The sequence below is a fragment of the Salvelinus fontinalis genome, chromosome 4 (assembly GCF_029448725.1).
Source record: "Salvelinus fontinalis isolate EN_2023a chromosome 4, ASM2944872v1, whole genome shotgun sequence".
NCBI classification, from domain to species: Eukaryota; Metazoa; Chordata; class Actinopteri; order Salmoniformes; family Salmonidae; genus Salvelinus; species Salvelinus fontinalis.
The window spans coordinates 18,944,707-18,966,289 of record NC_074668.1 but is presented as its reverse complement, the minus strand read 5'-3'; the positions used below and the strand labels follow the sequence as shown (position 1 = coordinate 18,966,289).

General features: G+C 45.6%; 1 protein-coding gene across 22 annotated transcripts in view; it reads right to left on the bottom strand.

Moving 5' to 3' along the window:
• Nucleotides 1–1,170: 1,170 nt before the first annotated feature.
• The window catches only part of LOC129853240 (transient receptor potential cation channel subfamily M member 3-like), a 260,173-nt gene continuing 239,760 nt past the window's right edge, over nt 1,171–21,583 (bottom strand). For 8 of the 22 annotated variants that reach the window (XM_055919053.1, XM_055919054.1, XM_055919058.1 and 5 more), the window contains 13 exons: nt 21,054–21,083; nt 19,942–20,234; nt 18,809–19,037; nt 16,314–16,514; nt 14,339–14,479; nt 11,253–11,381; nt 10,537–10,788; nt 9,951–10,125; nt 9,281–9,373; nt 6,813–6,963; nt 4,980–5,173; nt 4,759–4,891; nt 1,171–4,604 (listed from right to left, as the gene is read on the bottom strand). In XM_055919053.1, the coding sequence (XP_055775028.1) occupies nt 3,053–4,604; nt 4,759–4,891; nt 4,980–5,173; nt 6,813–6,963; nt 9,281–9,373; nt 9,951–10,125; nt 10,537–10,788; nt 11,253–11,381; nt 14,339–14,479; nt 16,314–16,514; nt 18,809–19,037; nt 19,942–20,234; nt 21,054–21,083 (3,573 nt within the window). In that variant the 3' untranslated portion in view covers nt 1,171–3,052. Of the gene's footprint in view, nt 4,605–4,758; nt 4,892–4,979; nt 5,174–6,812; nt 6,964–9,280; nt 9,374–9,950; nt 10,126–10,536; nt 10,789–11,252; nt 11,382–14,338; nt 14,480–16,313; nt 16,515–18,808; nt 19,038–19,941; nt 20,235–21,053; nt 21,084–21,583 lie in introns of those variants that run through there. The other 14 variants (XM_055919062.1, XM_055919064.1, XM_055919067.1 and 11 more) reach the window with 4 other exon arrangements.

The following is a 21,583-nucleotide window of genomic DNA, read 5'->3' as shown; positions in this document are numbered from 1 at the left end:
ATTATTACAAACATGTTGTAACAGTTATTCCACTCCTGTCAGATATTTTTTGTTGTAATAAATTAAGACGGGTTCTCTGCCATTTACATCAACTTGAAGGGTGCCTCTATGTCTCTTAAAATGCATATGATTCATAGAGTTGACTCTTTTGCAAATGTTTCAAATAACTCCATCTTGTGGAATTCAGTTCTCTAACCATTCTCTTCTAGCCTACACATACACATACAGTATTATGTAGTCTTACATGTTGTGCAGACTATTCTCTGCTGTTTTCAGATGATCATTCTAAACGATTACTCTGATTACTCTGGATTACTCTGGTCTGGTGCTTCGATTTGAATAGATTAAATCATGAATGAACGTCCAAACAATGTAGGAAGTATGAATCCAATGATCGTAGTTGACCATGTCTGGCTACCCGAGACTAGCAGGTGTCAGAACCAAGCAACAAAATGCTGCTGCCAGAGGAATGAAAGGAACGGGCAATGCCATTACCAGACATGCTTGATGTTTTCTTGCTGAAAAGGCTGATCTTGATGTGTTCTGATTTCAACATTGGTTTACTGTTTGGGATGAAGGACTCCATAAACAGGGTTACAGTACCCTCTTGTGCCCAGTTTTGAGTTTTGCACTGAGCAGATTTAATCCAAGGGAAATAATGATGACGCTGGGCCAATCAAACGATCTGTTACATTAGAGGAATTGTTTTGGCTTTCCTTCAGCCATTCTATACACCTTGCTGGCAATAGAGTGCATGTATGACTATGTGTATGTGTTAACACTTTGTTCATACCTTTACACTGTAGGCCACAATGACACTAAGCCCGGGTGACTGGGTATAGGACAACAAGTAAATAGATAGGCACATGATGAGTCTACATTTAATCAAATTTCCCATCTTCCCTGTTAATCAAGCCCTGTAGGTAATCAATTTTACTGCCCTGATTTTGACCTCTGAAATCTATTGAGTCAATGTTACTTGACTGTCAATGTGCATCGATTTTAAACCAGGGACATGCATTATACATAATAGAGCCCTATTATGTCTAGAAATTCAACCTGTATGCTCATTGTCTCTATCCATTGATAAAGTCATCACCAGCTGACTGGTGTCCATGTGTTTTACTATAGTCACTACTGCTGTAATTTAGTTCAGCAGACCCCCCCCCCCCCCCCCCCCCTCTGACACAGGGCAAAATGTTTAGTGGCTCCCCTCTTCACGGTGGAGATAATTTTAGTCATTTTAAAGTCAATTTTCTACAAATTTTGCCATGGGGCGGAGAGAAAATGTAGCACATTTATAACACATTTCGTGCATTCTACTGATTTTGCCATGGGGCAGCAATACCATTTTGCAGTTTTTAAGTACGTTTTCTGCCGTTCTACACATTTTGCCATGGGGCGGAGATAAAATGTTGCAATTTAATAACATATTTCATACAATTCTACTCATTTGGCCATGGGCAGAGATACATTTTTGCAATTTAAAGCAAATTTCCTGCAATTCTACCAATTTTGCCATGATTTATGCAATGTTAATGATATCTGAGTGAACGTGACTAACAAAATCAATGTGGGCCCTCTGGAGGTCAGGCCCCCTGGGCACGTGCCCAGGGGCCCTGTTTAGATAACTGGCTAGACTAACTTATCAATCTAAAAATTGTTAGCTGACATGGCTAATTGAGTGACTGTCAGTGAATGACAAAACAAGAAAAAAAAACTGCTGATGCACAACCAAATTTCGAACTTGCACCTTGTGTATTCTATCTCTCAACAGTAAGTTGAGACCCCAACTGAGTTCCCAGACTGAGTTTTGCGACCGCGTATGCATGCTTAGACAGTCTGGCGGACCAAAGCCTCAAACGTGGCTTTCATTATCCCAACAGAAAGATCAGGAAAAAGTCCTAATCCATAGCCATTGGCTTTATTTGTAATCAATCACCTCCCTCTGAGCACTTCCCACCTCCACCTCCGAATCACAACGCCCAGTCGTGTGATTCGCTAAGATCAAAAATGTTTTTGTAGTTTTAATTTTTTTACTACCACATAGGTCAGATTTGAGTCGGTGGTGTTTCAGGCTTATATCTCACCTCATTTGCTCACATTGTATATAGCCTTATTTTTCTACTGTATTATTGACTGTATGTTTGATTTACTCCATGTGTAACTCTGTGTTGTTATATGTGTTGAACTGCTTTGCTTTATCTTGGCCAGGTCGCAGTTGTAAATGAGAACTTGTTCAACTCAACTGGCTAAATTCCCAATCTGGCCCTCAAACCATCATGGTCACCTAATAATCCCCAGTTTACAATTGGCTCATTCATCACCCTCCTCTCCCCTGTAACTATTCCCCAGGTCGTTGCTGCAAATGAGAACGTGTTCTCAGTCAACTTACCTGGTAAAATAACGGTTAAATAAAATAAAATAAATAAACTTGCCTACCTGGTTAAATAAAGGTGAAATAAAAAATAAATAAAAATATGTGATATGTACAATTACCCTGGGGATGAGGTTACTACTGCTGCTATTGTTGTAGCATGCAGTGCTATTCTGTGGTGAAAAGACAACGCTATTTCAGTGGTGGAAGCACAGAAGTATCGAGTCATATCCATGAGTATGGGCAGTTTAAGGGCAAAGAGGAAACTAGGGAACCTGAGGAAATTTGGGTTGAGGTGACAATTCTGACTTCCAGTCTTATATTGTCAGGTGGCCAAGTTTATTATTTTCTAAAGACTGACTAAACTGTCCTATCAGAGATTTCATTTTTATACTTTCTATTTGGGCTACACTAGTGTTCTGTGATGTGATGCATTGCAGTAACAATGTGTTGACTTGACTAAAAAGATGGTAGACAGACACGGCACATACCCTCCATCACCAAACATACAACAAGAGTCAGCTTCAGGAGGAGGTAAGAACTACCCTAGCTTCATAGCACTTTGTTTTACACTGGTAGGAGCCCTCCCCATGACCCTTGCCTTTACCCCTGGCTGGCCCTATGGTCCTGTATAACAGAGTGTGCCCTGTCCCTGTCCTGTTTTCTTCATCATTGTCACGTGTAGTTGTGTCTACTGTCGAAGCTGCTGAACGCAGAGGGGGTGGTCAGTTTTCTCATGGAGAGGCTGTCTGTCTTGGTGTCGGGCCGTGCCCCAGACTTGCTCCTCAGGAAGGGGTTCCTGGGTCCCCCCAGAACCCCACGGTCTGCACCCCTCTCCATCCTCTCACTGACCGACAGGCTTTTTCTGTGTGAAGGAGGGGCCAATGATGGGTGGGAGGAGTCGTCTGAGGAGCAGCTGTTGGCTCGTTCCAGCCTGGAGAAGGGCGAGCAGAATGGGGTCCCACTCGCCCCTCTTAAGCCCCTCCCCATGCGATGGGGCTCGGGGGCCGGGGCCAGGTCCTCTGGGTCTTCAGGGTCTGACTCTGTGTGGCTGAGCTCGGCCTCGCGCTCTGGGTGGGAGGAGCCCAAGTCCGGGGGCTTATTGAAGGGGAATGAGGTGGAGCCTCCGGGGGAGTGGGAGCGCTCTGCGGTGGAGTAAGGGGCGGAGACACACCTGGTGTCTATGCAGTCGGTGATGCTGGTGTACTCAGCCGCTTTGACCTGAACCCCTGCCCCTAAGCCTCCGTAGCAGCCTCGCGGTGTAAACATGAGGCTGTGAGATTTGACCAGCTGAGTCTCTTCTAGGTAGCCCCTGCCGCCAGTGGACAGGTAGCGGCTGCTCTTGGAGCGCTCCAGTGGTCCCGCTGACGGGGGCGGGGAGGGGTCCAGGTCCCAGGTCGGCATGGTGTTATCTGGGAGAAGGTGGGCGGAGCATAGCGACAGGTCTGTAGCCGCGCTGTCCTCGAACACGGCACCACCCTCCGAGTGTCTGTCGCCCAAACCGCTGCCTCCGCTGTAGTCCCTCCCGCTCGACAGCACCGCCTCCATAATCTCAGAGTGGAGCGAAGAGTCGTGCCGGAGGGGAGGGGCCATCCTCAGCGGATCCGAGAAGACCTCGGCTGGCCCCGCCTCCTCGGATGCCGACACATAGATGTCGATGCAGGAAGAGGGGCGGTGCTGCTGGGAGATGGACAGCGTGGCCAGTGGGAGGGGCTTAGACTCCTTGGGGGCGGTACCCGAGGCCACCGACTGTGAGCTGTTGGCTCGGTGCAGGCTGAAGGAGCGCTCCTTGAGGAAACGGTCGGCCCTTTCGGCCCTGTCGGCCCCAGCTCGCTCACGACCTCCGCCCACGTAGAAGGAGTGACTGCGTGTGCGCGTGGCCAGGCCGGTGGGGGAGGGCGGAGACATGGAGCCCTCTGCACCCTCATTGAGCCGGTAGGAGTTCCCCTCTTGGCTGTTGAAGCTGCTCTGGCGCAGGATGTAAGCCGCATCTGGGCACTCACCCTGACGCAGCATGTAGGCCGAGTCTGTGCAGTCCGAGGAGGTGCGTGAGCGGGCCTTGTTGACCTCCCCCCGCTCCACCCCCGTGACTCGCTCAAGAGCCACAGCGATCCGACCAATCAGCTCCTCCATCTGGGCCAGCCGTATGTCCACGGTCTGCAGTGATGACTTCATGAAGTGTTCTCTCTCATTCACCTCCTCCAGGCGCATGGCCATGTTCTCCACTCTGAAACGGACAGAGAAAAAGGAGATAAAGAGAGAGAGATAGAGAGAAAATAAGGGAGAGGGAGAGAGAGAGAGAGACATGCAGAGAGATAGAGAGAGAGTGAGGAGATATGTTGCACTTAAGTATGACAGGATTGTGTTTGCCCATGCCCAACCTCTCTGATGTCACTCGGATCCTCTCGTCATTTGAGGAGTTGAAGCGGTCATCCTTCTCGCGGAAGTACTCCTCGATGCACTGCTCCTCAAAGTCATGCACTTTCTTCAGCTCGTCTTCAGTGATGAAGAGCTCTGTGATGGAAGGATGAAGAAAAGCAACATAAAGTGTAAAAGGAAAGAAGGAAGGATACATTTCTAAAGACCTAGGCCATGTACTCACTCAGGCCATAGTCTCTCTCGTCATCGTCGTGCTTCCGCCAGCGACAGCACAGGTGCTTGAGGACCATGGTCATGTGACTGAAGATGATGAGGGGAGGGGGGAGGATGGGCCGCTCGTAGAAGGTCATGATGAGCTGGTACCTCTGGAACTTCCACACCTGGTTGGAGATGGACTTCACCTCAAAGAAGGTGTTGCTATGACAACAGACAGTAACAACCAAAATGTCAAACCAACCCTATGCAGATGGAATATGCACTGAACAAAAATATAAACTCAACATGTAAAACGTTGGTCCCATGTTTAATGAGCTGAAATAAAAGATCACAGAAATTTTCTAGACGCACAAAAAGCTTATTTCTCTCAAATGTTTTGCACACATTTGTTTACATCCCTGTTACTGAGCATTTCTCATTTGCCAAGATAGTCCATCCACCTGCCTGGTGTGCCATATCAAGAAGCTGGCTAAACAACATGATCATTACACAGGAGCACCTTGTGCTGGGGACAATAAAATACCTCTCTAAAATGGACAGTTTTGTCACACAACACAATGCCACAGATGTCTCAAGTTTTGAGGGACTGTGCAATTGGCATGCTGACTGCAGGAATGTCCACCAGAGCTGTTGCCAGATAATTTTAGGTTAATTTCTCTACCATAAGCCCCATCCAACATAGTTTTAGAGACTTTGGCAGTACCTCCAACCGGCCTCACAACCACAGACCACGTGTATGGAGTCGTGTGGGCCAGCGGTTTGCTGATGTCAACGTTGTGAACAGAGTGGCCCATGGTGGCGGTGGGGTTATGGTATGGGCAGGTATAAGCTACGGACAACGAACACAATTGCATTTTATCAGTGGCAATTTGAATGCACAGAGATACTGTGATGAGATCCTGAGGCCCATTGTGAGGCCCATTTTTTTAAGGTATCTGTGACCAACACATGCATATCTGTATGCCCAGTCATGTGAAATCCCTAGATTAGGACCTAATTAACTCATTTCAATTGACTGATTTCCTGATATGAACTGTAACTGAAATATTTTAGCATGTTGAGTGTATCATTTTGTTCAGTATAGTTTTGAAACACTTACCCCCTCTTCCACCCCCCCTCGAATCATCCACTCATCTAACCCGAATGTTCATTCATTCATCCTTCTGTCCACCTATCTGCTAGTGCTACTACCGTCACCACAACTTCTACCACTACAGCCACTACTACGACTATGCCTGCTACTACTTCTACTACTAAAATCACCAAAATCTTCCTACATTTACATTTGAAAGAAAAGGCCAGTAAAACAGAGATGTATTAACAACGTGTTTCTTACACTTCATCTCTATCTGCACTGGAACTTTCCTCTCATATGCAATTCTTGGTAATTAGTAAAGTAATCACTTGCTAAGCTATATAAAACAAACACGGATCACAGATGGAAATAAGTTAGGTAGCTATCTAACCCTGGTGATATACGAGTATGCTGTGCATGGGCCCTGGTAAACACATCAGTAAACAGAGTGGGTGCGGGAGAGTAAAATAAACCCATCCTATGCACATTTTTGGCCGTGTCCAGAAAGAACAACTTTGAGAGACCCTACCTCCCCGCAATTGTGGAGATCTGACAGGATTGGGCAGGTGTAAGCAATGTGGTGAAAATTCCTCCTGGTCTAAACCTATCAATTTGCTTTAACCTATAAAATCCTCTCAGATCTCCACAAGTGTCTGGAGGGTAAAGGCTAGGGGTGGTCTCTGGACAAGGCCCTGGTATGTATAACTGAGTGGGCGTAAGGAGAGTGTAGGTCTACAGAGAGAGAGAGAGAGAGAGAGAACGTACTTGAAAACAGCAATGAGCAGGTTGACCAACAGGATGTTGGCCACCAGAAGGTAGCAGGCCATGATGGCAGGAACGATCCAGGCTCCTGTCTTACAGGGCGGCAGAGCCACAACATGCCCGTCTTCTGTGGTGATATTCTGGCCACATGGAGCTACGCACAATGACACAACCACAGGGTCAGGATGACACACAAGGTGTCACAGATTGAGTCACAAGACAAATTCTCTTAAAGCTACCCCATTTATTTTGTCATATGACAAAACAAAAGAGTAGCCAGCCTAAAGAGAGTTTCTCTGACAAACATTATTAATAAAGGCAAACATATTGTAAAGGCCAGTTGTGTGTCAAAAAAAATTAACATACAGACAACGACTAGACAAGCAAGCCAACATAAGACGAACACAAAATCAAATGAAAGAAAGATAACATACAGTACATACAAGCAAACCCAGGCAATCACACCAAATAGACAATCACTACGCTGACATCTAAAATAAACAAACCAACAAATAAACAGAACAACAAATACTTCAAGTTTAGCAAACAAACAAGAGGCATAATATACTGAATATATGCATCTTTTTTGTAGGGGATAGGAAGGAGTGAGCTCTAGAATGGAAAGGTGTTATGTGCTGAAATGTGTATCTCACAATATATTCTAAAATATATTGTCAATAACTTGCATTCCCAATACATTTAAACATGGCATGATGTTTAAAATATATTGTCACATATGCGTGCCATAGCCTAGCTGAATAATGACTATACTACAGATCAATTGAAATGTATTTAAGATACATTGACATGTATTTAAGATACATCATATGTTTTTTCCATCAGTGATGGTTCAGTTGCTGTGGCTTATAATGGGGACACTCAGCACTTTCACTTTGGATGCTCATTCGTTTGTTTGCCTATGAATCATTATATTCATACTCATCTCTGGATTTCAATTGATCACACAAGGCAGCCCAAAGGTAGAGAACTGAAGTAATTTCTATCTCTCTAACTCACAATTTTACACTCAAAGAAATTGGGTTAAAAACTCTGACAACTGAACCACGTGAAAAAACAGATTGCAGATGATGACAGGGTATGATATGTTCATGTTTGTGTGTGTGTGATTGTGTGTGTGTGTGTGTGTGTGTGTGTGTGTGTGTGTGTGTGTGTGTGTGTGTGTGTGTGTGTGTGTGTGTGTGTTGTGTGTATACGAATCTGCACGTGTTTGTGTTTGTGTATGTTTGGTTGTATTTGCAAGTGTGCACAAGTATTTGCGCATCCATTTTTGTGAGTTTGTGTGTCTAGATGACATTGTAGTGATGTTACAATCATGTTCTAGTGATAGCAGAGCTGGCGTTGGGGGATGGCAATAATGACTGGGTTTACCTGGCAGGCTTACTTTTCCAAAATCAAACAAAATAGTGAAAATGTCAAAGTAGCATGTCTGTAACAATCCTAGTTCCCTTTCAGATTTAGTAATGTCATCAAAATAAACAAATAAATAAACCAAAATAAACCAATCAAGAGTGCTACTGCCATGAAACACAGTTATTGACCTGTCAGTATGTCGTGCTGCATGCTTAACCATAGAGATGGTAAAGAGGACACGCCTCCTATCTTTGCCATTGATAGCTTCTGTGACAGCATGGGCATCACCCCTGAGGGCTATCTCATAGAGACAGATAGAGGACTCATCTTTATATCTGGGCCATTATAGCTTCTGTGACAGCATGGGCATCACCACTGAGGGCTATCTCATAGAGACAGATAGAGGACTCATCTTTATATCTTTCCCATTATAGCTTCTGTGACAGCATGGGCATCACCACTGAGGGCTATCTCATAGAGACAGATAGAGGACTCATCTTTATATCTGGGCCAGTATAGCATCTGTGACAGCATGGGCATCACCACTGAGGGCTATCTCATAGAGACAGATAGAGGATTCATCTTTATATTTGGGCCATTAGAGCATCTGTGACAAAATTGCCATCGCCACTGAGGGCTATCTCCATCTCGTCTACTTCTATGAGTTCATTGACGATCCATAAAAAAACTGAAAAGGTGCTTACTGCCACCTACTGTGCAGCAGTGTATATAATCTGAACAAGCATAAAGCGAAGGTTGGTGATTTACTGCCAGCTGAAGTGTATAATTCAATGCCTGATCCCTCCTGCTGACCGGTATGGAATTCTTCCCTCCACAACCCATAGACAGTCCCACACAGTTGACTACATTAAAATGGTGAAAACCTTCAATGGCGCTGCCCATGCTAAAACAGGCTTTGTGGAAAGTGTACCCTCTATCCATCTCTATGTGCATATCTGACTCAATAGCAGCCCCTAGATGAGGGTGCAGTGATGGTATGGCAGTGAGGCTGGAATGGTGTAGGGAGGGGACGGGACGGGGGTGGGTCTAATTATCGATTTACTGGCATTCTGATTGAACATAGCAATGTTGGTATGGACCATTATTACGCCAGGTTCCATGAGCTCGAAACTGATTTTCGATCATCCAGAGTTTTGAATTCAGCCTGTGCTTTAGCTTCCTACTATGCACATCTGAAACAAAGAATGACAGCATTATTTCAGATCTCCAGCTTTGGGCTAGTCCTTCCATTCTATACACTCACACACACGCACGCACTCCCTCAAAACAGATGGTGCATTCAGAGCAATCATGTTCCTTATTTGAGTCGATTACTAAATGACTAAGAAATGTTACCTGCTGTTAGACATCACCTGACCTCATCACTAAGATAAGGTGAGCTGTTAGTGATCTGTCCTCTGCTGTTGTCAGAAAATATAATATGGGTATTTTTTACTGCAATTTAAAATTTGCATGACCAGCGTGAATAAGAACCAATCCGGCCACCAATGTCTTTCGTTGCACTAATATAGTTCCCCCTGAAACCAGGGGAAATATTTATATATATATATATATATGAAACCAGGGGGAACTGAGAGGTTCCAAGTGCATGGCATTTCAGCACCTGGATGACTTCAGCTAGTCTGCTGAGTGTGTGTGTATGTGTTGGAGGGGCAGGCAGCCTTACACTCCGAGCTCGACTCTACACCACTCCACCACCCTTTCCCCCTCACTCCCTCCCCTCACATCCACCACCCCTTGTGGGCTTACGGTCGATCTGATCAGCGAACACCTCTCCATAGATCATCCAGTAAGGCATGAAGAAGATGTTCCGAGCCAGCATCCAGGATGGGTCCTCATTGGGATTCAGGATGGCCTGCCTGGCCACTCCGAAACTCATCAACACTACCAGCATGATGATCACAAAGTACATCATGTCAATCATCTGAGAGAGAGGAGTGGGAGGGAGGAGAAAGAGGGTGACAAAAAGGGAGACAGGGAGAATGTTGGAACCTGATAATACTCATTCATCTTCATAGAATTCCCATTAAGTGAGCAATTAAGTAGAACATTAGACACCAACCGACAGACACAGACAGACAGACAGACAGACAGACAGACAGACAGACAGACGGACAGACATGCAGACTTACAGACAGAGAGAAAGACAGACAGGCAAACCAAAAGATAGGTTGCAACCAGATTCTCTACCCTTCTCCCGAAAGCTGCATTTGCACACTCCACATCATGGAATTCAAAGCATTGGACTGGTGTAAGCATTGGTTGGATTGTTAAATCCATGACTGGGAGTGTGCAAGTGCACAAGTCTGCCAGTGACAGACTCCGCCCCCCTCACCATCTTGCCGATCATCATGACATAGGGGCCCAGGTATTTGTTGACGCCAAAGATGTCGAGCAGCCGGATGTACCAATAGATGATGTTAACGCAGTAGATGACCCGGCCGTAACTCATGAGGGGCGGCTCCTGGAGGCGGAGCACCATGCCCACAGAGAAGATGAGGATGGCCATGAGGTCCGTGATGTTCCAGTACTCCTGGAGCCACACCTTTACCTTCTGCAACAGCTTCCCCGGCTCCGACATCAGAATCTGGGGGAGGTAGACAAGGAGGGAGGGATGAAGGGAGAGAGAGCGGGAGAGAGAGGGAAAGAGAAAGAGAGCCGTGCTGGCCTATAAAAGGTCACTGAAGAATTTGTTCTACATAAATAGGTACATGTTTGGAAATGATGACGAATGCAAATATATGTTGTTTTAGGAGGATGGCATAGAGTGCAGGGCTCTTAGTAGGATCATTTCATATGGTCACTGGAATTTAGCTCCTGTACTTTATTTGATCTTGCATTGGAAAATCTGTGTTGATTGACTAGAATGACACACTTCATAACGTGCAACCCACCCACCTCTCTAACATGTGTCTGTGTTATAGACCTGCGTATGCTTGAATGTATTGAAATATCCATGAGAAATCCTGGAGTTGTATTGAGAAATCCTGGAGTTGTATTGAGAAATCCTGGAGTTGAACCATCTCTTTGTAAATGTGTGTACTGCCCTACCTCTCTCATCTTCTCGATGCCATTGGTGAAGATGTAAGCGATGACTATCCACTCCTGCGGTGAGGGCCACAGGTCCATCTTCACCAGCACAATATAGTTGAACAGCATCAGGTACGCTACATAGGCCATCTGGGGACAAACACACAGTGTGCCGGAGCATGTGAAGAGTCTTCAGTGTGCAGAGGGTCTTACAGATAACATACGGTGTGGGTCATAAGTGGGTCTTAAGTAGTCTTAGAGGGCATTCAAATTGTTTTAGCACAGAAAAGTTAGGTCTCACCGCGGCATACGCAGAACAAGTGATAGTTTGTCAAAAACTAACTGCACAGAATCGCAGCAAACCTTCAGGGTCTCATCAAAATCTAGAGGCGATTCACGTAATGTAGTGACCTCATGAAGCCTGATTTATGAACTAAGCTAGTTTGAATCCCTTTCCCCAGCCTAAAAAGTGTACTACTGAACTGCAGTGAGGTATAAAGTACAATGCAGTGTGACAAGACTGTGTTCATATTCATTTTCATGGCTGCTTTGAAGATAAGACAACTACTGCAGGAGAGGTAATATCACAGAGGATAGTTTGGAATGCAAAGCAGATCATGATGATTCCCTGACCAAGTATCAAATCAAATCAAACTTTATTTGTCACATGCGCCGAATACAACAAGTGTAGACTTGACCATGAAATGCTTACTTACAAGCCCTTAACCAATAGTGCAGTTCAAGAACAGTTAAGAAAATATTTACCAAGTAGACTAAAATAAAAGGTAATGATAAAAAGTAACACAATAAGAATAACGAGGCTATATACAGGGGGCACCGGTACCGAGTCAGTGTGCAGGGGTACAGGCTAGTTGAGGTAATCTGTACATGTAGGTGGGGGCGAAGTGACTGTGCATAGGTAACAAACAAACAGCGAGTAGCAGCAGTGTACAAGAGGGAGGGGGGTCAACGTAAATTGTCTGGTGGCGATTTTATTAATTGTTCAGCAGTCTTATGGCTTGGGGGTAGAAGCTGTTGAGGAGCCTTTTGGTCCTAGACTTGGCTCTCCGGTACCGCTTGCCGTGCGGTAGCAGAGAAAACAGTCTATAACTTGGGTGACTGGAGTCTCTGACACTGGGCTTTCCACTGACACCGCCTATTATATAGGTCCTGGATGGCAGAAAGCTTGGCCCCAGTGAGGCTGTTTACCTTCGCTTCCTTGGGCACAGGGACTATGGTGGTCTGCTTGAAACATGTAGGTATTACAGACTCAGTCAGAGAGAGGCTGAAAATGTCAGTGAAGACACATACTGTAACAGTTGGTCCGCGCATACTTTGAGTACACGTCCTGGTAATCCGTCTGGCCCAGCGGCTTTGTGAATGTTGACCTGTTTAAAAGTTTTGTTCACCTCGGCTACGGAGAGCGTTAACACACAGTCATCCAGAACAACTGGTGCTTTCGTGCATGCATCAGTGTTGCTTGCCTCGAAGCGAGCATAAAAGGCATTTAGCTCGTCTGGTAGACTCTCGTCACTGGGCAGCTCGCGTCTGGGTTTCCCTTTGTAGTACGTAATAGTTTTCAAGCCCTGCCACATCCGACGAGCGTCAGAGCCGGTGTAGTAGGATTCAATCTTAATCCTGTATTGACGCTTTGCTTGTTTGATGGTTCATCTGAGGACATAGCGGGATTTCTTAAAAGTGTCCGGATTAGTCTCCCGCTCCTTGAAAGCAGCAGCTCTAGCCTTTAGCTCGATGCGGATGTTGCCTGAAATCCATGGCTTCTGGTTGGGGTATGTACGTACAGTCACTGTGGGGACGATTTCACCGATGCTCTTATTGATGAAGCCAATGACTGAGGTGGTGTACTCCTCAATGTCATTGGATGAATCCCGGAACATATTCCAGTCCATGCTAGCAAAATGGTCCTGTAGTGTAGCATCCGCGTCATCTGACCACTTACGTATATATCTGTTCCTAAAATGAATCCATTCATTTGATATGGGTTTTTCTGACCCATACAGTTATAGTCATACAGTTATAGTGAGGGAGAGAACGGCTTTACTTTGAGTGTTTTTTATCTCAGCGAATAAGAGATGATGCTCCCTGTTGGGGAGGGCTTGGGATGTTTTCATTGGACATTGACACAGACACAGATACAGACACAGACACTTCACACAGACACTGCACACAGACACAGACACTTCACACAAACACAGACACAGACACTGCACACAGACACAGACAATGCACACAGACACTGCACACAGACACTGCACTCAGACACAGACACAGGCACAGACACAGACACTGCACACAGACACATACACTGCACTCAGACACTTCACACAGACACTGACACAGACACATACACTGCACTCAGACACAGACACTACACACAGACACATACACTGCACTCAGACACTTCACAGAGACACTGCCACAGACACAGACACTGCACACAGACACTGACACTGACACTACACACAGACACATACACTGCACTCAGACACTTCACACAGACACTGACACTGACACTGCACACAGACACAGACACTGCACACAGACACTGACACTGACACAGACACTGCACACAGACACTGACACTGACACAGACACTGCACACAGACACAGACACTGACACTGCACACAGACACATACACTGCACAGACACTGCACACAGACACTGACACAGACACATACACTGCACCAGACACTGACACAGACACTGAATACAGACACATACACTGCACACAGACACATGCACTGACACAGACACTGCACACAGACACAGACACAGACACTGAACACAGGCACAGACAATGCACACGGATACAGACACTGCCCACAGACACATGCAGTGACACAGACACTGCACACAGGCACAGACACTGCACACAGGCACAGGCACAGACATCGCACAAAGACACTGTACACAGCCACTGACACAGACAGACACTGGCACAGACACATACACAGACACAGACACAGAAAGAGACACGCTGTGTCACACACTGCATCTATCTACTGGGTTCTCTGTTAAGAAACATTCTAATTCCCCCAAAAATGTTATGGTTCTAGGTAGCAACAAGCCCTGACAGCAGACTCACTGTGTGAAACCAGAACTTGACGATGGGGGCGTTGTAAAACTCGTAGATCTTCCGGCCCATGGGGATGAGCCGGTGTCTATTCTGGACCTCCCCCACGCCCTTCTTACGAGACGCCTCCGTGCTTACCTTACCCAGCATGGCCTGGTGCATCACACCCAGAGAGACAGAGAGAGAGAGAGAGAGAGATAGGGATGGAGGGAGGGAGGGAGGGAGGGAGGGAGGGAAGGAGGGAGATATAAAAAATACAGGAGAGAGGGAGGAAATCATGAAAGAGCATTAGAGCTGTTCATATACATAGTTGCATGAGCAGTAGCAAGCAGAGACAAACTCATTCTGAATGTGTCATGTTAGCGGCATTAAGTGCTGGTGTGGATGATGACACACATGACGCAGACAAACACTTATGGATTGAGTCTCGGATGACAGTGACGGACAGTAGAGAGAGAGCTCGAAAGAGAGAGAGGGATAGAAAAGAAGAGAGAGAGAGAGAAAAGAAGAGAGAAAATGAGAGAGAGGGATAGAAAAGAAGAGAGAGAGAGAGAAAAGAAGAGAGGAAATGAGAGAGAGAGATAGAAAAGGAGAGAGAGAGATAGAGGACAGATAGGAGAAAGAAATATGTCTGAGGTCCATTCCTAGGACAAATCCCAGAGGTTATGATCATGGATGCCCAAACTACACCACACCGTTGGGGAGTCAGCGAATGGTATTGTATTGTATTGCATGTCAAGGGATAAGGGAGAGACACCCTGCGGTGTGAAAATCACACTGCCATGCCTACATGCTTATTTTAACTGCATATGGACTGGGAGAGTTGGCGATTACAGTGTGTTTTTGGAGGCATCTGAGGCTGACTTGCAATACAATTCCCCCCTGGGTGTATTGTAGCCTAGTATATATTTGTATGAATCTGTCTGATTCATATAGTTTGTGTTCTGGGCTGCATTTGAACAATCAGAAACCAGCAGCCCACAATGGCAAGAGGAAGAGCTCATGACAGATATAATCCTTTGAGTGTTTTGGGAAGACTCTCATCAGCATTCTCATAAGCTCCTGTTGCCAGTGAGTTTTGGTGCCGGCTGGCTGACTGAATGCAGATGACAATATGTATCACAATGTCTATGTAGATGGACCGAGTCACCAATTGCCTGTTCTGTATTGAGCGAGAGTGTTCAAACAGTCAGGCGGTGTTTGAAATGGAACCCTACCTCCTATATAGTGCACTATTTTTGACTAAAGCTCTATGGGCTGTGGTCAAACGTAGTGCACTATACAGGGGATAGGGGTCCATTTCGGACACAGCCACAGATTGTGCATCTGCATAGACCAGGCAGATAGGCAGGCAGGCACAGCTATGTAACCTGAGCAGCTGAAGCTGCTGCCATAGATCAGATGAGAGACACCCTCTGTTAGCAGCATGCGGAGTGATGCGCTGTTGCCAGTGCCACAGGGGAGAGTGAGGGGCAGCAGTCGCATACGATACTGTACCTCTAGTAAGACCTTAACTAGGAGAGAAACAGAACAGAGGAAGAGAGAGATGGGGGGGAGATAGAGAGAAGTGGAAAGACAGAGAGAGTGAAAGAGAGGGAAAGACAGGAAAAGCGTGAAAGAGGAGGGAAAGCGAGAGGTGGAAGAGGGACATCCACAAGGAGCCGAGCGAGGCAAACAGACTGAGACGTTACAACTCCACAACCACGTCTTCGCCGACACGACAGGAAACGAGAAGCAGGATGACAGGTAGGTTTTGGGGAGGGGCATTCTTACTACCCCTTCGGTTGGTCAGAATAGGGACAAGGCTTGGATGGGTGTGTAGGGACAATAATAATAGTGTGTGTTTGTTAACTGTGGGCCTATTTGCTGGCTAAGGGTGCATCCGAAATGGCGCCCTATTTCCTATAGGGAATACTAATAGGCTGCCATTTGAGACACAGCCTGCGTGTGTATAGTCTGAAGGCGGGGCTGAGGTGGGTGCTCTCACCACGGAGTTGTACTGCGTCTCACAGTAGGATCTTACTGTGAACTCCATGTCCTCTTCTTCCTTCTCATTGGCAGGCTTCTCAGGCTCCTCCTCCTTCTCCTGCAGGTAGGTGTCCTGGTCCTGGGGCATGTACGACATCTCATCCTTGTTCTTGAACTCCAGACTCAGGATGGACGGAGGCAGCAGCAGGCCCAAGATCACCTGTACAGGAGTGTGGAGTTAGACACATGCACACAGGCAATACACACAACATAAACGCATACAGAGACGCTTCTTCAACAGTTGTCACGTGGCACGACGTCGGGAGAGCTATGGTCGTAACGCGTGGGTCCGTTAAAGTGTCAACTTATTTTTTTTTGCATTGCTCCTGAAGCCAATGTAATACATACCTGACGTATTGCAGTAAATTCCTCACCTTGCAACTTTCTTTCCTGCAGTCAAATGACCAACTTTCCCTCTAGTGGCCTCACGGGTGGAATGTTATTCATATTTTTCATAATCTCATAATTAATAAACATGATAAAAAAATAACAGGAAAAATCCAAAATCCATTTCAGTCTTCTGTGATATATTTAAAGTGTAATATTCGGATGTAAACTCAAAATTGAATACATTCCAACTCTATATCTGACATGGAACAGGTGTCTTGTTTTTTAAAGCCCATAACCATGTGTGAGATGTATTCTGTTGTTTCAAGGTAGATTTGTTTAAGACTACCAAAAACCACTCTGCGTGACCCTGATTTAGCCCACTGCAGTAAAAGTTTCAAAGTTGCTCAACTGTCTTCTTGAACCAGTGGATCTGTATAAAGAGAGACACACACACAAACACACACACACACACACACCACTATTCTTATCCCACAAGTCCATACTTCTGAGCTCGACACTGTGAAATCGCATAATTCTATGTCTGATGTGCAGATAGTTTGGGTACCATGAATTGACTATTTAGCAGTCTGGCTATTTAGCAGTATTATGGCTTGGGGGTAGAAGCTGCCTTGTAGCCTGTTGGTCCGAGAGCTGATGCTCCGGTACCGTTTGCCGGACGATAGCATAGTGAACAGTCTATGGCTTTGGTGGCTGGATTCTTTGGCAATTTTTGGGCCCGCCTCTGGTACCACCTGATATAGAGGTCCTATGATAGCAGGGAGCTCGGCCCCCTTTTTCTCGGCCCCATGTACTGGGGATGTACCCACCCTTTATAACGCTTTGCGGTCAAGGGCGGTGACTTTACCATACCGAGCAGTGATGCACCCAGTCAAGATGCTCTCGATGGTGCAGCTGTAAAGGTTTGAGGATCAAAAGTGCACATGCCGAATATTTTCAGCCTCCTGAGGGGGAAGAGGCGCTGCCTTGCCCTCTTCACGACTGTGTGGGTGTTTGTGGACCATGTTATGCCCTTAGTGATGTGGACGCCAAGGAACTTGAAGCTCTTGACCCGCTTCACAACAGCCCCGTCGATGACTTAGACCTGGGGGAGCACCTTGATTCCTTAAACATGTCTTACTATGACTGTGATAAGAGATTGTCTCTATTAACTACCTTAAGATTAATGCACTAACTGTAAGTCACTCTGGATAAGAGCGCTGATAAATGACTGAAATGTAAAACTTTAAAATGTTTCAGATGAGTGAAGGAAAGGACATGTATTGTCAAGGAAGCTGTATAAGGAAGCTGCATAAATGGATAAGGACCCATTCCATCTTCTCACCACTCTCTACCTGACTTTCTGCTCTGGCCTGTGGCAGCAGGCCAGTCGTATTCATTAGTGCACACCGTGGAAAAACTGTTTTGCAACTAAAGTACGAAAACAAGTGTTTCTCATTGGAAAAGTTTAGGTAGTGCCTTTCTGTTTCAGTCCGTTGTCTACCATTTGGTGCTTGGTGAATACAACCCAGACAGAAAGGTGTGTGTGTGGTGGGGCTTTATGGGTCATGATGAGTGTGTGTGTAGTGCTATTTGCTGTGCGATCTACTACTCATGGTATACCAGCTTGTTTGCTCTACCTTTGGTTTCTGCTCCATTGAATCTGTTTGCCAACCTGTTCCATATTGCACTTGGATTCATCCTCCTTACACTACACAACCACCCAGCGTTCCCCAAGCACAGCTACTCATAATAATACATGACTGTGGCCTTTCATGATCTAAGCAGCTGTATGCTATCAAACCATAGCCAACTCACTGGCTAACCTACTTGACTGGGCTGAATAATAGCACAAGCCTTTACAGTGTAATAATAGGTGCGTTGTCGTAAATCAACATTGAGAGCGTTAGGGACGGTCAAGCAACAGCTCAGATATGGGATATCATTAGCCATTATTCCCATCAGGCCAAGCGGGTAATTGCAGCATCTATTTCAGGATACACTTTCACCTCTCTCTCTCTCTCTCTTCGTCTGTCTGTCTCTCTTCGTCCATATGTCTGTCTGTCAGCTGGTCAACCTCTGAAACCCCATTTAGACAATGCACCGTGTGACCCCTAACCCTCTGACCTTAAGTCCAGAGTTCTTGCGCATGCGCAGCCGTCCCATCCACATGTCGGTGAGCAGCATCTGGCTGCAAGTGTGGGCGATGAAGTCGCGGTGCTTGGCGGCCACAGCCAGCTGAAGGCAGGTGGCGTTACTCCAGTTCTTCAGCTCGTAGGTTAGCAGCTTCATGGCCATCTGCTCATCCTGCTTGTAAGACTGGTCCAGCAGCTCAACGGCTAGCTGGCCGAACTCACTGAAACACACATATAGGATGTCATACAGTGAATGTTTGAGATGGACTAGGCTACATTGCAGTCGGACATATCAACATAACGTACAGATAAATGCACTGCTACGCGCACACACACACACACACACACACACACACACACACACACACACACACACACACACACACACACACACACACACACACACACACACACACACACACACACACACACACACACACACACACACACACACACCAAAATACATTATGTACACAAACACTAGTCAGAGGATTAGGATAAGACTTCAACAGCCAAACTCTCTGAGGAACAAACATACCAATATGGTCTGCACTTGACAGAAAGCGAGGTGTCAGGGCTTTGAAGAGAATGTGTGTGTGTGTGTGCCAGCCACCTGGCAGTTCCTCCCTCTAATCAACTTCCAGCATTTTCATTACACTATTTTTACTTGAGCAAGAACACACAAAGAACTAACACGAAAGTCCATCCCACACACATACCATTAATTAAACTACATGTGTGTCATTGGCTAGAGTATCCTATATGTGTTATCAATAGCTCTATAAATGTGCGGCAGTCCTATGAGATGTGTGTGTTATCTAAAGCAGGTCAGGCTGAGAGGAGGAGTGTGGATGCCGCTCCAGTCCAGACTCCCAGCTCAACTCCACATTAATCATTTAGAAGAAAACTTTCCATGAAATAGGTGGCGCTCAGCCTAGAAAATAGACTCTGACCGCTTGGTTAGCATCTATCTCAGCATGCTGAGAAAGTCTGTGCGAGGGGTTCATTTGAGGGTATGTATACGTGTGGCAAACTCTACAAATGCTTACGTGTTTGTGATTGCTCTGTGTGAGTATCTGTGTTTGTTTTGATCTCTATGTGTGCCTGTCTGGTGGTCTGTAGTACCTGGAGTTATGGTTGAGCTCCTGTGAGATGTCGTCCACCATGTCATTCTCAGAGGCCTCGTGGGCCATGGCCTTACACAGCTTACAGGCCACCAGGGCTTTAGCCATGGCCTCCTCCCCGTGCTGCCAGAAGAACAGTGCCATCTTCTGTCTCTTCATCAGCACGGCCCACACCATCAACTCATGGAAGGGGAAGTGGAAGTGGTTTATCTCAGGGTCATCCAGGTCAATGTCCACCTCCTCCTCCCGCTTCCGTGTAGTCTTCTGACGACCCCTTCGGATCGGCATGTCATCCTTACGCATGGCACACAGGACGAGAGCAGAGAAATTGATTAATGGGTTTTTGAATGTGATGCTCAGCCTTGGCACATTGAGGGAGACAGACAGACATTAAGAGAGACTGTGATCAAGTAATATTATTCACACTGGCTATGGTCATGGAGAGATGGATGTAGTACCAGGGCCATGTATTGATAAAGGCCTATTGGTTTACACTCACGTCAGACTGAAAGTGGAAAGTAGTGAGAATTGAGAACTGAGAAAGGCCTTGGTGTTTTATGTCTGTCTGCTTAGGATATTCTGACATTTATTCCAATATTTATTCTGATATCCCTACTACTTCCATATCTCAATAAACAGGGAGACTTCAGCTGAGTTAAGATTAATTAATTTTCCATTTATGGATTTTGCAATATGTATGATATGTTATGAATTCCAATTTGTTGTGCCTAACATTAGCTAGGTGGCTAGGTGGTTAATGCTAACGTTAGCTAAGTGGCTAACGTTAGCTAGGCTAGGGGTTAGGGTTAAGGGTTAAGGTTAGGAGTTAGGTTAAAGAGATAGGGTTAGGGTTAGGGGAAGGTTTAGCTAAAATGCTAATGTTGTCTGTGATGAGATTCAAACTTGCAACATTTGGGTTGCTAGACATTTGTGTTATACGTCCACCCATCCACCCTGACCAACCACCCTCCTTTCGGTTTATGTGACCACACCAAGCGTAACATATCATACTAATTTGAGTGTCCTGGAATTACTTTTACTATGTTACGTCTAGTCTATGAGACCAGGCTGAACTGTAAACGAATCATAACGACATTGTGATCCGGAACTCACCTCCATCCCCAGCAGTTTCAGGGCTTTGGGCTGGAAAGGTAACAAAAACATGGTTATAGAGAAATCAACACCCTCAAGGGAAATGTTTCACATTTAAAATATGCACACACATAAAGTGACACAGACAGACAAATGTACACACACTCAATAAACCAGATGTTCAAATACAGAAATATATGCATTAACTAAATAATACAGCTGTCCTGTTCCAGATCAACAGTAACGTGATGTAGACCAGACAGTAACCTGTTCTTGATCAACATTAACCTGTTCTAGATTAACAGTAACCTGTTCTAGATCAACATTAACCTGTTCTTGATCAACATTAACCTGTTCTAGATTAACAGTAACCTGTTCTAGATCAACATTAATAACCTGTTCTAGACCAGACAGTAACCTGTTCTAGATTAACATTAACCTGTTCTAGACCAGACAGTAACCTGTTCTAGATTAACAGTAACTTGTTCTAGACCAGACAGTAACCTGTTCTAGATTAACAGTAACCTGTTCTAGATTAACAGTAACTTGTT